This window comes from Lithobates pipiens, unplaced genomic scaffold (genome assembly GCF_037356315.1).
Source record: "Lithobates pipiens isolate NorthernLeopardFrog02 unplaced genomic scaffold, aLitPip1_a1.2 Scaffold_23, whole genome shotgun sequence".
NCBI classification, from domain to species: domain Eukaryota; kingdom Metazoa; phylum Chordata; class Amphibia; order Anura; family Ranidae; genus Lithobates; species Lithobates pipiens.
This window is the reverse complement of record NW_027507785.1, coordinates 324,968,470-324,981,740: the sequence shown is the minus strand read 5'-3', so window position 1 is coordinate 324,981,740 and position 13,271 is coordinate 324,968,470. Positions and strand designations below refer to the sequence as shown.

General features: G+C 41.4%; 1 protein-coding gene across 1 annotated transcript in view; it reads right to left on the bottom strand.

Moving 5' to 3' along the window:
• CFAP57 (cilia and flagella associated protein 57) overlaps nt 1-13,271 on the bottom strand; it is a 104,010-nt gene that overhangs the window by 68,995 nt on the left and 21,744 nt on the right. The window contains exons 5-9 of the mRNA XM_077450644.1: nt 13,092-13,251; nt 11,654-11,806; nt 7,927-8,066; nt 5,661-5,826; nt 332-445 (exon numbers count right to left, since the gene is read on the bottom strand). Coding sequence (XP_077306770.1) covers nt 332-445; nt 5,661-5,826; nt 7,927-8,066; nt 11,654-11,806; nt 13,092-13,251 — 733 coding nt within the window. The remainder of the gene's footprint in view (nt 1-331; nt 446-5,660; nt 5,827-7,926; nt 8,067-11,653; nt 11,807-13,091; nt 13,252-13,271) is intronic.

The window sequence follows — 13,271 nt, the reverse complement described above, 5'->3', positions numbered from 1 at the left end:
GCAAGACACTGACAGCCACAACAATGACACCCAGAGGCAGAGGCATGATGGGACTTGTATTTTTGCAACAGCTGGTGGTCTATTAATTGCATATCCCTGCTATAGAATGTCAGGGGGAGGACACTGATCATATTTTCCTGTGTTTTTTTAGGCCTGATTCACACCTATTCATTTTTAGTGCATTTTGCATATTTGCACTACAGTCCAATTAACATGGTTTCCTATGGAACATGTTCTGTAGTACAAATATGCAAAAAAATGCAAAAAGCACTAAAGATGCCAGAGGTGTGAATCAGGCCTTACCGAGGTAACTTAGGAATAACTATTTTACCTTTCCATTGTGTCCTTTCAGGTTAGCGATATTTTCAAAGGTTGTCGTGGAGTAAATATGAATGACGTTTCCATTAACAGCTGCAAAAAGATGCCCACCGTGGCTGAAGGCGCACTGCAAAGATGGCGGAGGAGAGAGAGAATGTCAGGTCATACCAACACAATGCAAACAACGAGAGAAAACCACACAGCGCAAACATACCATAGTGTAATGAGTGATGCAAGATTGTAAGTTTATTAAACAATAAAATTGCACCGCAAAAGGTGACTGTAAACAGGAGGGTAATGCGGACTGTGTTCGAACATTGGCAACCTCACATGGCAAGTCTCTCCAGCCTTGGCCACATAGGACAGCATTAAGGGCGAGTGGCGATATCGCTGTGGGATCCCCCATGGACGGTATACGAAACCCGAAAGAGCGGCCACAGACACATCTAGACGCATTCTAGATGGAGCGCCCTCTCCTGTATACCCAGCAGCATCACTCACAGAGTTAGAGTAGCTGGTTTCTATTTCATTTTGGGCTACTCACCCTTATTGTATGTTCATATTATTCATAATATGTTTATGGTTATTATTTGTACAATTCTGGATATTTTGCTTCATATTCTGTGTTAGAGCTGGATTATTTGTGGTGGTTCCACAGTATCCCCTGAGGAAGCCATCATTGGCGAAACATGTTGGGGCTCAACATCTATCTGTAACTACCTTCCTTCTCTTTTGGGACACCAGCGACCCCGTACATGTACTATGTATATGCTCTATATTGGTTTTAATTGAAAACTCTTTGCTCCCCCTTTTTTGTATTAATGAAGAAAATAAATAAAAAATATATATCTCTTTATGTATTATTTATGACAGGCACCGCAATTATCCCAATTATCCTCTTTTTTGTGTGTTCATATTGTTGCTATTCGTGATTTTTTTCTACCAATCTATACTGGGGGGTTACAGAGCGCCCATCGGAATTCCGTCGGGAAATCCATCAGACCTTTTTCAACCATAATTCCGATCGTGTGTACGCGGCATAAGGGGGTAATTTTTCCCAATGACCACAAGTGTAAGGATCATTCATCCCATTGATCGTCACACTAATGTATCATGAGTTGTAGATATAGTCATTTTTCGCAGGGGTTCCCTGAGACAGGAAAGTGATTTTAAGGGTTCTTCTGTGTTGAAAAGGCTGAGAGAGGCTGCTCTAGGAATTGTTAATATTCAAACACCAAAATGCTATAAATAAACAAAATAAGGTGGGCACTGATAGGTGGCACTGCTGGACACTGATGGGTGGCACTGATGATACTGATGGGTGGCATTGCTGGGCATCACTGATTTTATTTTTGTACATGATGGTGCCACTCAATGCCCATTTGTGGGCACTGATTGGCACAGATTGGGCACATGTGGATGGCCATCCACATGTTGCCCACATCCCTGGTGGTCCTGGTGGCTGCCCTGGTGGTCCTGGGTGGGCATCCGAGGGGGGGGGGCTGCACTGATAAACAATCAGCGCAGACCCCCCTGTCAGGAGAGTCGACAATGTCCTTTCCTGTTTACATCGTGATCAGCCGTGATTGGACATGGCTGGTCACCTGGTAAAGAGCCTCCGCCGAAGGCTCTTTACCGAGATCGGTGGAGCGGGTTGTCAGACTGACACCCCACTCCACCGATCGTCGCGATGTGTGCCCCCACGGGCACGGGGCTTGTTATCCCGATGGACGTCATATGACGCCCAGTCAGGATAACAGAACCAATTCCCGGACGTCAATCTGCTATTGACCGGGGCGGGAAGTGGTTAAGGTGCTGGTTTTGTACACAGGGGCACAGTCATGGTGAAACAGAAAAAAGGGCCTTCCCCAAACTATCCCCACATGGTTGGAAGCTCACAATTGTCTAAAACATTGTTGTATTATGTAGTAATTATAGTGCCCTCCACTGGATACCCCTGAACTCCGGCCATGTGGCCTTTCTAACCAATCCCTCCACTGGCTTCCACTAGGCCAATGTATAAAATTCTAAATACTGACTACAACATACAAAGCCATCCACAATTCTATCTCCAGCTACATATCCAACCTCATCCGGACATATGGCCAAAATTGTCCACTTAGCTCACCCCATGATCGAGGGATCACCCCTCCTCGAACACCCTACCGCTTTATGTCCTGATATCTCCTACCCTGTGCACCTTTAGGTTGGGTTCACACTGCAGAGGTTTATGAGATCGTATGTGATTCGCACCGCACTGCAGTGCAAATCACACGCGATCTCTGTGCGATGCGAGTTCAGCCATACAGATAGTATGGCTGAATTTGCATCGCATCCGACCCCAAACTCGCACGGGACCCTTTTTTTGGTCCGCAGCAGAATCGGATCGCATGGGTGTTCACACCATGCGATCCGATTCCTGTCCGAGTTTGCAGATCGCACTGCGATATGCGAACTGATCTGGGGGTGTCATTAACGTTTCACTGACACTCCCAGCCGTTCGCATAGGGCAGTGTGAACTGCCGCCGGGAGGCATGTGATGTGGGAACCCGCCGCGGATTCGCAGCGTTCCCGCATCGCTCCAGTGTGAACCCAGCCTTAGGATATCCCTGAAAACTCATTTATTCAGGGAAGCCCACCCCACCCCCACCTAAAATCTGTACTTTGATCACCTCCATCAGCTTCTCCTATACATCTATTACCTTTCTTACCACCCGTTCAGATTGTAAGCTGCATGAGCAGGGCCCTCCTAATACTACTGTATTGAACTTTTTTGTAACTGTACTGTCTGCCTTTATATTGTAAAGCAAACTGTTGGCACTATATAAATCCCGTATAATAATAATATAGGGGGGGGGGGGGGGGGGGGTTCATATGGTGCATGGAGCAATAGTGGGACAGGGGAGGCCAGTAGCATCTAAAGAGAACTATAATGAAAAAGAGACCAATCTGGTTATACACGGTGTGCCGCATCCCATAAATATGGTAAGAAAGTAGCAAAAGTGAGGGAATTGTAAAGGCACAAATAAAAAAAAAAATTGATAAAATTAAAACCGGAACATTTAATGTTGTTAAGTCCAATACACACGGGCCGAATATCATGCGCCATCGATTGGTTCAATAAAAACCATCATATATTAGGTCCGTGTGTACTGCAGCCGGTCCGACAGAAGCTGACCGCTCAGCCGGCTTCTGACGAAGGTGCATGACAGAAAAAGATCTGTTGATTGGCTCCCAATCTGGGCTCTCAGCCAATGGCTAAGAGTGATGACTGGAGTGTTCTGTCAGAACACAATAGCACAGCAGGGGAGGTCGTAGTACTAACATTGCATAGTTAGTACAGCGGCTCCTCTTGAGCTGTCAGGTTTTTTTTTTTGGGTTGAATGAAAAAAAAAAAATTATTAGTATTGTGTACCAGGCTTTAGTTTAAAAATACTAAAAACATGGTGCATATGAAAGCATAGTAAGAACTGGTCTATAATCATATGAACAAGACCACAGTGAGATACATAGGCATAATCATATATGTAAAAACCCCGGCGCGTTTCTATTCTTGGCACAAATCTTCATCAAGTGGGGATGCATGTAAACCCTGACGTGTTTCAATTCTTGGCACAAATCTTCAACAGGTGCGGATGCATGTAAACCCCGATGCGTTTCAATTCTTGGCACAAATCTTCATCAGGTGGGGATGCATGTAAACCCTGTGTTTCAATTCTTGGCACAAATCTTCAACAGGTGGGGATGCATGTAAACCCTGACGTGTTTCAATTCTTGGCACAAATCTTCATCAGGTGGGGATGCATGTAAACCCCGACGCATTTCAATTCTTGGCACAAATCTTCAACAGGTGGGGATGCATGTAAACCCTGACGTGTTTCAATTCTTGGCACAAATCTTCATCAGGTGGGGATGCATGTAATTCCTGACGTGTTTCAATTCTTGGCACAAATCTTCATCAGGTGGGGATGCATAGAGCAGTCCTGATCCTTCTCTTCTCGGGCCCCCCCCCCCACCGACACTCCTGGCTCCTCCTCTTCAGCCAGTGCCAACAATAGCAAGTTGCTTTCTCTGGGGGCACTGGTGTTGTGCTCGCTCCTGAGTCCCGCACTATGCGTCCATAAAGCACACAGAGCCGTGGCTCTGCCTGGAACCCCCCCGCTCTCTCCTCATTGGCTAACTGGCTGCGATTAGGGGTGGGAGGACTTTACCACTGCCTGTTTTCTCTTTAAAAACATGTCTGTTGATCACACTGCAAATGTGAGTTGTATATTTTATTTTTATTAAAGCTTTTTTAAACGTTATTACGCTATGTGGGCCATATTTTTTTTATTTCTATGTCTGAATTGCTACTGGAGCTGTTTATATACGCAATAACAGTGAATATTCGCATCCCGTGACGCTGAATGAATCCTTTACGGTGGGACTTCTTTTATGGTGGAATGTCGTATCCAAAGTTGCAGTAATTGCGACTGCAAGCTATTTCTGACCCTCTAGGCATACGTCTTTTTGGGTCACGTCCATCTGGTAAGCCTGCGCTCTCTAAGGTGGTGGGAGTTTCACCGGGTGAAGTCATTTCTGGTCATATTGAAGTGATACGTTTGTGGACACCGAAGTCTATTGGGACTCACACTTTCTATTTTTTTCTATGTTGGAAGTTTGATGTTTTTCTTGAAAAAACTTTTTTTATTTATCTCACTTCACACTCACGTGGACATTCACTGTATCATTTTTCTTTTTCTGGATTATTTCACTGTATTATTGAATTTTTTTCTGCTTATTATGATATATGCTTAGTTTTTTTGATTTATATAGACTTCATTGTCTATACACTTATTATTATCATTCTTCACACATAATGTGATATATTTTTTTTTTTTTATATTTTGGGTCACATTGCATTTGTTTGTTACAGATATATATATACACATTATTGTTCAATTATTTCTTGCCAATCATAAGGGCAATATTTACATATACTTGGCGCTTACACTTTTACATTTTTTAACTGGCTGCGATTGACAGTAGCAGGAGCCAATGGCTCCCGCTGCTGTCTCAGCCAATGAGGAATGAGAGACCAGGGAGAAGCTCAGCTCTCATGCACATTGCTGGATTGAGATGTGGCTCAGGTGAGTATTAGGGGGGGGGGGGCTGAGGAGGTCATTGCACACAAAAGGTTTTTAACCTTAAAAAAAAAGGTTGTCTTTTTTTTGGTGCCTTTAAAATCTCCTAATTTATTTGCTACCTTCTTAATTATCTAAAGAGAACACACTTGACGCCAGTAAAAAAAATAAAAAACGACACAACTTCCATGCACAAAACCACTGCAGGTTGGACATTACCTCTCGGCAGCCGCGGACTGTGAACTCTTTGAAAGAACGAATGTCGTCGATCAGTAAGTTCATAAGACGTAACTTGTCTGAGAAGCCCACGAGGACCTGCAGTCCGGACGGGTGAAGGGAGATGCTGAAGGCCTCTTCCTGGAAGTCCTTGTAGAGCTCCAAAGTGCTGCCAGTGCAAATATTATAGTTATAAGGGGAAAGAATATCTAAGGATTGAACTATTCACAAGGTGCGGTTCGTTTTTTCCAATCAAAAATTAGGATCAAATTTTTCCTTATCCAAATTTCCGAATTACAATAGTAACGAATTTAAATGAATCCCGAAATAACGAATAAAAATTTCAGACAAAATTCAAATTTGAATAGGTTTTCAAATCGAATTTCCGAACAGAATAAAATAGAATAGAAAAGAGAGGAATACAATAGAAATATAATAGAATATAATAGAAAATAAAAGAATAGAATATAACAGTGTAAAACAGAACAGAATAGAAAATAACAGAATAGAAAAAAATTGAATAGAAAAAAAAAGGGACAGAATAGAAAATAAAAGAATAGAGTAAAACAGAACAGAAAATAACAGAATAGAATATAAAAAAAAATAAGGGACAGAATAGAAAATAAAAGGATAGAGTAGAACAGAATAGAAAATATCAGAATAGAAAAAAATTTTATAGAAAAAAAAGGGACAGAATAGAAAATAAAAGAATAGAGTAAAATAGAACAGAATGCAAAATAACAGAATAGAACAAAAAAAAAATAAGGGACAGAATAGAAAATAAAAGAATAGAGTAGAACAGAATAGAAAATATCAGAATAGAAAAAAATTGAATAGAAAAAAAAAGGGACAGAATAGAAAATAAAAGAATAGAGTAAAATAGAACAGAATGCAAAATAACAGAATAGAACAAAATAAAATAGAAAAAAAATAAGGCACAGAATAGAAAATAAAATAATAGAGTAAAACAGAACAGAATAGAAAATAACAGAATAGAAAATAAAAGAATAGAGTAAAATAGAACAGAATGCAAAATAACAGAATAGAACAAAATAAAATAGAAAAAAAATAAGGCACAGAATAGAAAATAAAATAATAGAGTAAAACAGAACAGAATAGAAAATAACAGAATAGAAAAAAATTGAATAGAAAAAAAAGGGACAGAATAGAAAATAAAAGAATAGAGTAAAATAGAACAGAATGCAAAATAACAGAATAGAACAAAATAAAATAGAAAAAAAATAAGGCACAGAATAGAAAATAAAATAATAGAGTAAAACAGAACAGAATAGAAAATAACAGAATAGAAAAAAATTGAATAGAAAAAAAAGGGACAGAATAGAAAATAAAAGAATAGAGTAAAACGGAACAGAATAGAAAATAACAGAATAGAAAAAAATAATGGACAGAATAGAAAATAAAAGAATAGAGTAGAACAGAACAGAATAGAAAATAACAGAATAGAAAAAAATTGAATAGAAAAAAAAGGGACAGAAGAGAAAATAAAAGAATGGAGTAAAACAGAACAAAATAGAATAGAAAATAAAAGAACAGAATAAAATAAAACAGAATAGAAAATAAAGGAATAGAATAAAATAGAATATAACCATCTTCTGAAATTCAAATTTCGAATAGAATAATTTTTAATTTGAAAAGCATAGAAAAAAAAATAGAATGGAATAGAAAATAATAGAATAGAAAGTAAAACAATAGAAAATAAAATAACAGAATAGAATAAACGATAGAAAAGAATAGAATAAAGAAGAAAGACTATAACATAAATAACCGTTTTCCTAAATTTGGATTTCTAAAATAATAAATTTGAACTTTGAATAGAATAGAAAAGGAAAGAACACAAAATAAAAAAAATTAAAAAAATAGAATAGAAAAAAACAATAGAATTAAATGGAATAAAAAGAATATAACCATCTTCTAAAATTAAAATTTCAAAACAGAATAATTTTCATTTTAAATGGAATTCAATTTGCAGCACAAATCCCCCTAAATCCCCTCTTCTAGCTCTTCTAGCTCCCCCCCCCCCCCCCAAATTTCCACTCCTAAAACAAATCCCCCAATCATCCCTATTAGCACAAATACCTCCATTCCCCTTTCCTAACACAAACCCACCCCTCCAAATCACCCCTTCTAGCAAAATAACCCAAATCCCCACTGCGCCCAGGGCAGCTGCCCCCCACCCACCCTTGTCCCCCCCGTCCCTGCATGCTCTGATGTGTCCAATGGAGGACAAGAGTTACAGAACACATCCTACTTGTTCTCGAAGTTCCAGATGCGCACAGAGCGGTCCAGGGAGCAGGTGGCGATGAGAGGTTTGCGTATACAGATGCTGAGGCCGGTGATAGAAGATGAATGCCAAGACTCAGTCAAGAACTCAAACACAGCGTCATCCCCCTAGAAGACAAATGATCGATCGATATTACAACAAGCAGCAGGGAGAATCGTCATCTAGCTACAGGCGGTGCTACAAGTGGCAGAGTTAGTTTGCCACATATTGGAGGCCCCCCATCATTCCATGGTAGAAATGGGCCAATGTGTGACACCAGAGGCAAACTTCCAGCTTCTGTGAGTTGAAGTAACGATGACGTGCTGACAACAGCTCTGTGTATTTTAGAGGGGGGGGGGGGATGTTTGCTTTTGGCGATTTTATCTTTTGGTGGGGAGGGGAGGCGTTTGCACTGGAAGGAGGGTATTTTTGAACATGGCAAGGGTATGATGTTTTTGCTACCCAGAGATGGGCGTTATAAAGGGTGAATGAGGCTTAAAATGTTACCATGCATATGGCAGCATTGCAGCTTAACTGCAGGTATGTGACTGCCCACACCCCTCCACAAGGCTGGGACAAGGGGTGGGCAGAAGTAAAAGCTGCCCAGAGGAGCAAAGGGGCAAAGAATAGAAGCAGGGTGGTACACCCATTCTACAACATGTGTTAACAGAGGGGAGCACAACTTATGATTCTTGCCCTGGGCATTGGACAACTTGTCTACAATGTAAAGTAGTGAGTGTACAGCTTGTATAACAGTGTAAATTTGCTGTCCCCTCAAAATAACTCAACACACAGCCATTAATGTCTAAACCGCTGGCAACAAAAGTGAGTACACCCCTAAGTGAAAATTTCCAAATTGGACCCAATTTGCCATTTTCCCTCCCCGGTGTTAAGTGACTCATTTAGTGTTACAAGGTTTCAGGTGTGAATGGAGAGCAGGTGTGTTAAATTTGGTTTTATCGCTCTCAGATGGTGACAAGCGTGTGTGGGGGCAACCAGGTGAGGAGGACAAAGACAAGTGTGCCTTGTCTACAGTCAGGCATGGTGGTGGGAGTGTCATGGTCTGGGGCTGCATGAGTGCTGCCGGCACTGGGGGGCTACAGATCATTGAGGGAACCATGAATGCCAACATGTACTGTGACCTACTGAAGCAGAGCATGATCCCCTCCCTTCAGAGACTGGACCGCAGGGCAGTATTCCAATATGATAATGACTCCAAACACACCTTCAAGATGACCACTGCCTTGCTAAAGGTAATGAACTGGCCAAGCATGTCTCCAGGCCTAAACCCTATTGAGCATCTGTGGGGCATCCTCAAAGAAGGAGGAGGAGCGCAAGGTCTCTAACATCCACCAGCTCCGTGACCCCGCCATGGAGGAGGGGAAGAGGACTCCAGTGGTGACCTGTGAAGTTCTAGTGAACTCCATGCCCAAGAGGGTTAAGGCAGTGCTGGAAAATAATGGTGGCCACACAAAATATTGACACTTTGGGCCCCAAGTTGGACATTTTCACTTAGGGGTGTACTCACTTTTGTTGCCAGCGGTTTAGACATTAATGGCTGTGTGTTGAGTTATTTTGAGGGGACAGAAAATTTACACTGTTATACAAGCTGTACACTCACTACTTTACATTGTAGACAAGTGTCATTTCTTCAGTGTTGTCACATGAAAAGGTAGAAGAAAATATTTACAAAAAATGTGAGGGGTGTACTTACTTTTGTGAGATACTGTATATACAGTTGTGCTCATAAGTTTACATACCCTGGAAGAATTTATAATTCTTTCAGAATTTATGATTTTTTGGCCATTTTCCAGAGAATACGAATCATAACACAAAAATGTTTCTCTCACTCATGGTTAGCGTTTGGCTTTTAGTCATTTATTATCAATCATCTGTGTTTACTCGTTTTAAATCATAATGGCAACAAAAACTACCCAAATGACCCTGATCAAAAGTTTACATACCCCAGTTCTCAATACCGTGTATTGCCCCCTTTAACATCAATGGCAGCTTGAAGTCTTCTGTGGTATTTGTGGAGGAGGATCTTTATCTTCTCAGATGGTAAAGCTGCCCATTCCTCTTGGCACAAAGCCTCCAGTTCCTGTAAATTCTTGGGCTGTCTTCCATGAACGGCACGTCTGAGATCTCCCCAGAGGGGCTCAATGATATTGAGGTCAGGAGACTGAGATGGCCACTCCAGAACCTTCACTTTATTCTGCTGTAGCCAATGACGGGTCGGCTTGGCCTTGTATTTTGGATCATTGTCATGTTGGAATGTCCAAGTACGTCCCATGAGCAGCTTCCAGACTGATGAATGAAAATGTTCCTCCAGTATTTTTTGATAACATTCTGCATTCATCTTGCCATCAATTTTGACCGAATTTCCTGTGCCTTTGTAGCTCACACATCCCCAAAACATCAGCGATCCACCTCCGTGTTTCACAGTAGGAATGGTGGACCTTTCATCATAGGCCTTGTTGACTCCTCTCCAAATGAAGTGTTTATGGTTGTGGCCAAAAAGCTCAATTTTGGTCTCATCACTCCAAATGACTTTGTGCCGGAAGGTTTGAGGCTTGTCTCTGTGCTGTTTGGCGTATTGTAAGTGGGATACTTTGTGGCATTTGCGTATTAATGGCTTTCTTCTGGTGACTTGACCATGCAGCCCATCTTTCTTCAAGTGCCTCCTTACTGGGCATCTTGAATCAGCCACACCACATGTTTTCAAAGAGTCCTGTATTTCACCTGAAGTTATTTGTGGGTTTTTCTTTTCATCCTGAACAATTTTCCTGGCAGTTGTGGCTGAAATTTTAGTTGGTCTACCTGACCGTGGTTTGGTTTCAGCAGAACCCCTCATTTTCCACTTCTTGATTAGAGTTTGAACCCTGCTGATTGGCATTCTCAATTCCTTGGATATCTTTTTATATCCCTTTCCTGTGTTATACAATTCAACTACCTTTTCCTGCAGATCCTTTGACAATTCTCTTGCTTTTCCCATGACTCAGAATCCAGAAACGTCAGTGCAGCACTGGATGAAAGATGCAAGGGTCTGTCAGGAGTCCAGAAACTCACTGACCTTTTATACACACACACTAATTACAAGCAAACAGATCACAGGTGAGGATGGTTACATTTAATAGCCATTCAAACCCCTTCGCGTCAACTTGTGTGCTTGTTATCAGGCCAAAATCACCAGAGTATGTAAACTTTTGATCGGGGTCATTTTGGTAGTTTCTGTTGCCATTATGATATAAAAAGAGTAAATACAATTGATTGATAATAAATGGCTTCAGCCAAACACTAATCACGAGTGAAAGAAACGTTTTTGTGTTATCATTCATATTCTCTGAAAAATGGCCAAGAAATCATAAATTCTGCCAGGGTATGTAAACTTATGAGCACATTTGTGTGTGCGTGTGTGTAAATAAATATATATATATATATATATATATATATATATATATATAAATATATATATATATATATACACATATACATATATATATACATATACACACACACATATCTTTATTTTTCCCCCATCCAATCTTTTTTGGATTGAATAATATTTAATATATTTTATAAATATATATTTTTATTTACAACAAGAAATATGGGGGGGGGGGGGTACAAAAAAATTGTGTGTTGTCTAATTTCAGTGGATATTTAGGGATAGGCGCCTCTATTCTAGTTTGGATGTATACTGGTCGGCTCTCACCTTAGTGACCTCAGCAGAGGACAGCGTGATGCTGTACAGTTGGCTCTTATTGGTACTGACAAGTATAGTCTCTTCAGAGGGACTCAGACACATACACAGCACCTCCTGCTGATCTGATAGGCTGGGGTCATTACTTTGCTCATCTTGTAGGATCTGCCGGGAGAGAAAAAAAAAAAAAAGATGCATGTATTACAGCGGCTTCCATACTGTTTTCACCATCCAGTAGTGCTCTCTGCTTTAGCTTCCTAGCAAAAGCAGGGAGCAGGAACAAAGAGATTTAGAGTAAAAAAGCAGCACATGATACACATATTACACATTGTTAGGCACACATTTAACCCCTTGATTACCCCCTAGATGTTAACCCCTTCCCAGCCAGTGTCATTCGTACAGTGACAGTGTATAGTATTAGCACTGATCAATGTATTAGCGTCACTGGAGTCAGTGAGACTGGAAATGATACACACATTCTTTGTGCAATTTTGACGTGTTTTTCTTTGGTGTGTGTGTGTAGCACGCCCAAAGTCTCTAACTAGTTAAATAGTGTTTTCAGTTTGTGGTGCTTAGATGCAGTTTAAGTGGTATTAAAGCTTTGTTTTTTTTTGTTTTTTAAGCGGAGTTCCACCCAAAAGTGGAACTTCTGCTCATTTGTCTCCTTTCCCCCCTTCCGGTACCACGTTTGCCACCTTTCAAAGGGGGGGAGCGGATACCTGTCTTTGACAGGTATCCTGTCCCAATTTCAGGGAGTCCGGGCCGTGGCGCATTGCATCACAGCTCGGTTTCCTCCTCCGTTGCCGGGCCAGTAGTACAGTGCAGAGGTGCCTCGCGCATGCGCAGTAGGGACCCGGCATGAAGCCATAAGGCTACACTGCCAGGTTCCCTTACCCACAATGGCGGCGGCACCCGACCGCTCATGGAAACATCATCTTCGGTGCTGACATCGCTAGACTCCAGGACGGGTACGTGTCCTATTATTAAAAGTCAGCAGCTGCAGTATGTGTAGCTGCTGGCTTTTAATTTTTGCAGCGGTGGGGGAACCTCCTCTTTAAATAACATTAATAATGTTATACTTACCTGCTCTGTGCAGTGATTTTGCACATAGCAGCTCTGATCCTCTTCTTTTCAGGTTCCCTGCTGGTGTTCCAGTGCCCCCCAGAGAATGCACGAAGGTAAACAGGCATGTACTGGCCATTGGGACTACCGGGAGTTTCCCAGTGGGCCGATGGCTCAGTGGGCCACTCTGATGTAAGGGGGCTGCTGATGGGACACTCTGATGTAAGGGAACTGCTGATGGGACACTCTGTTGTAAGGGGGCTGGTGATGGGACACTCAAAATGTAAGTGGGCCGGTCTGGATGAAGTCCAGGGCCAAATTTCTGTCTCAGTCCAGCCCTGAAGGTAAAAAAACACTTTTAGTTCCACTTTAATGAATTATGACTTACTCTGATGTTGCGGCCTCTTTTGTAAAGTTCTCGGTCCTCTACTTTCTCATACATGCAGACTCTGCCAGGACCTCCAGAACACAGGAAACCTTTGGAGTAGGCCAAAATTGCATGAATATGCACGGGAGGCGAGCTGGTGCTGTCCATTGCTGAGAAGACGCTGTGGAAGGACGGAGACAA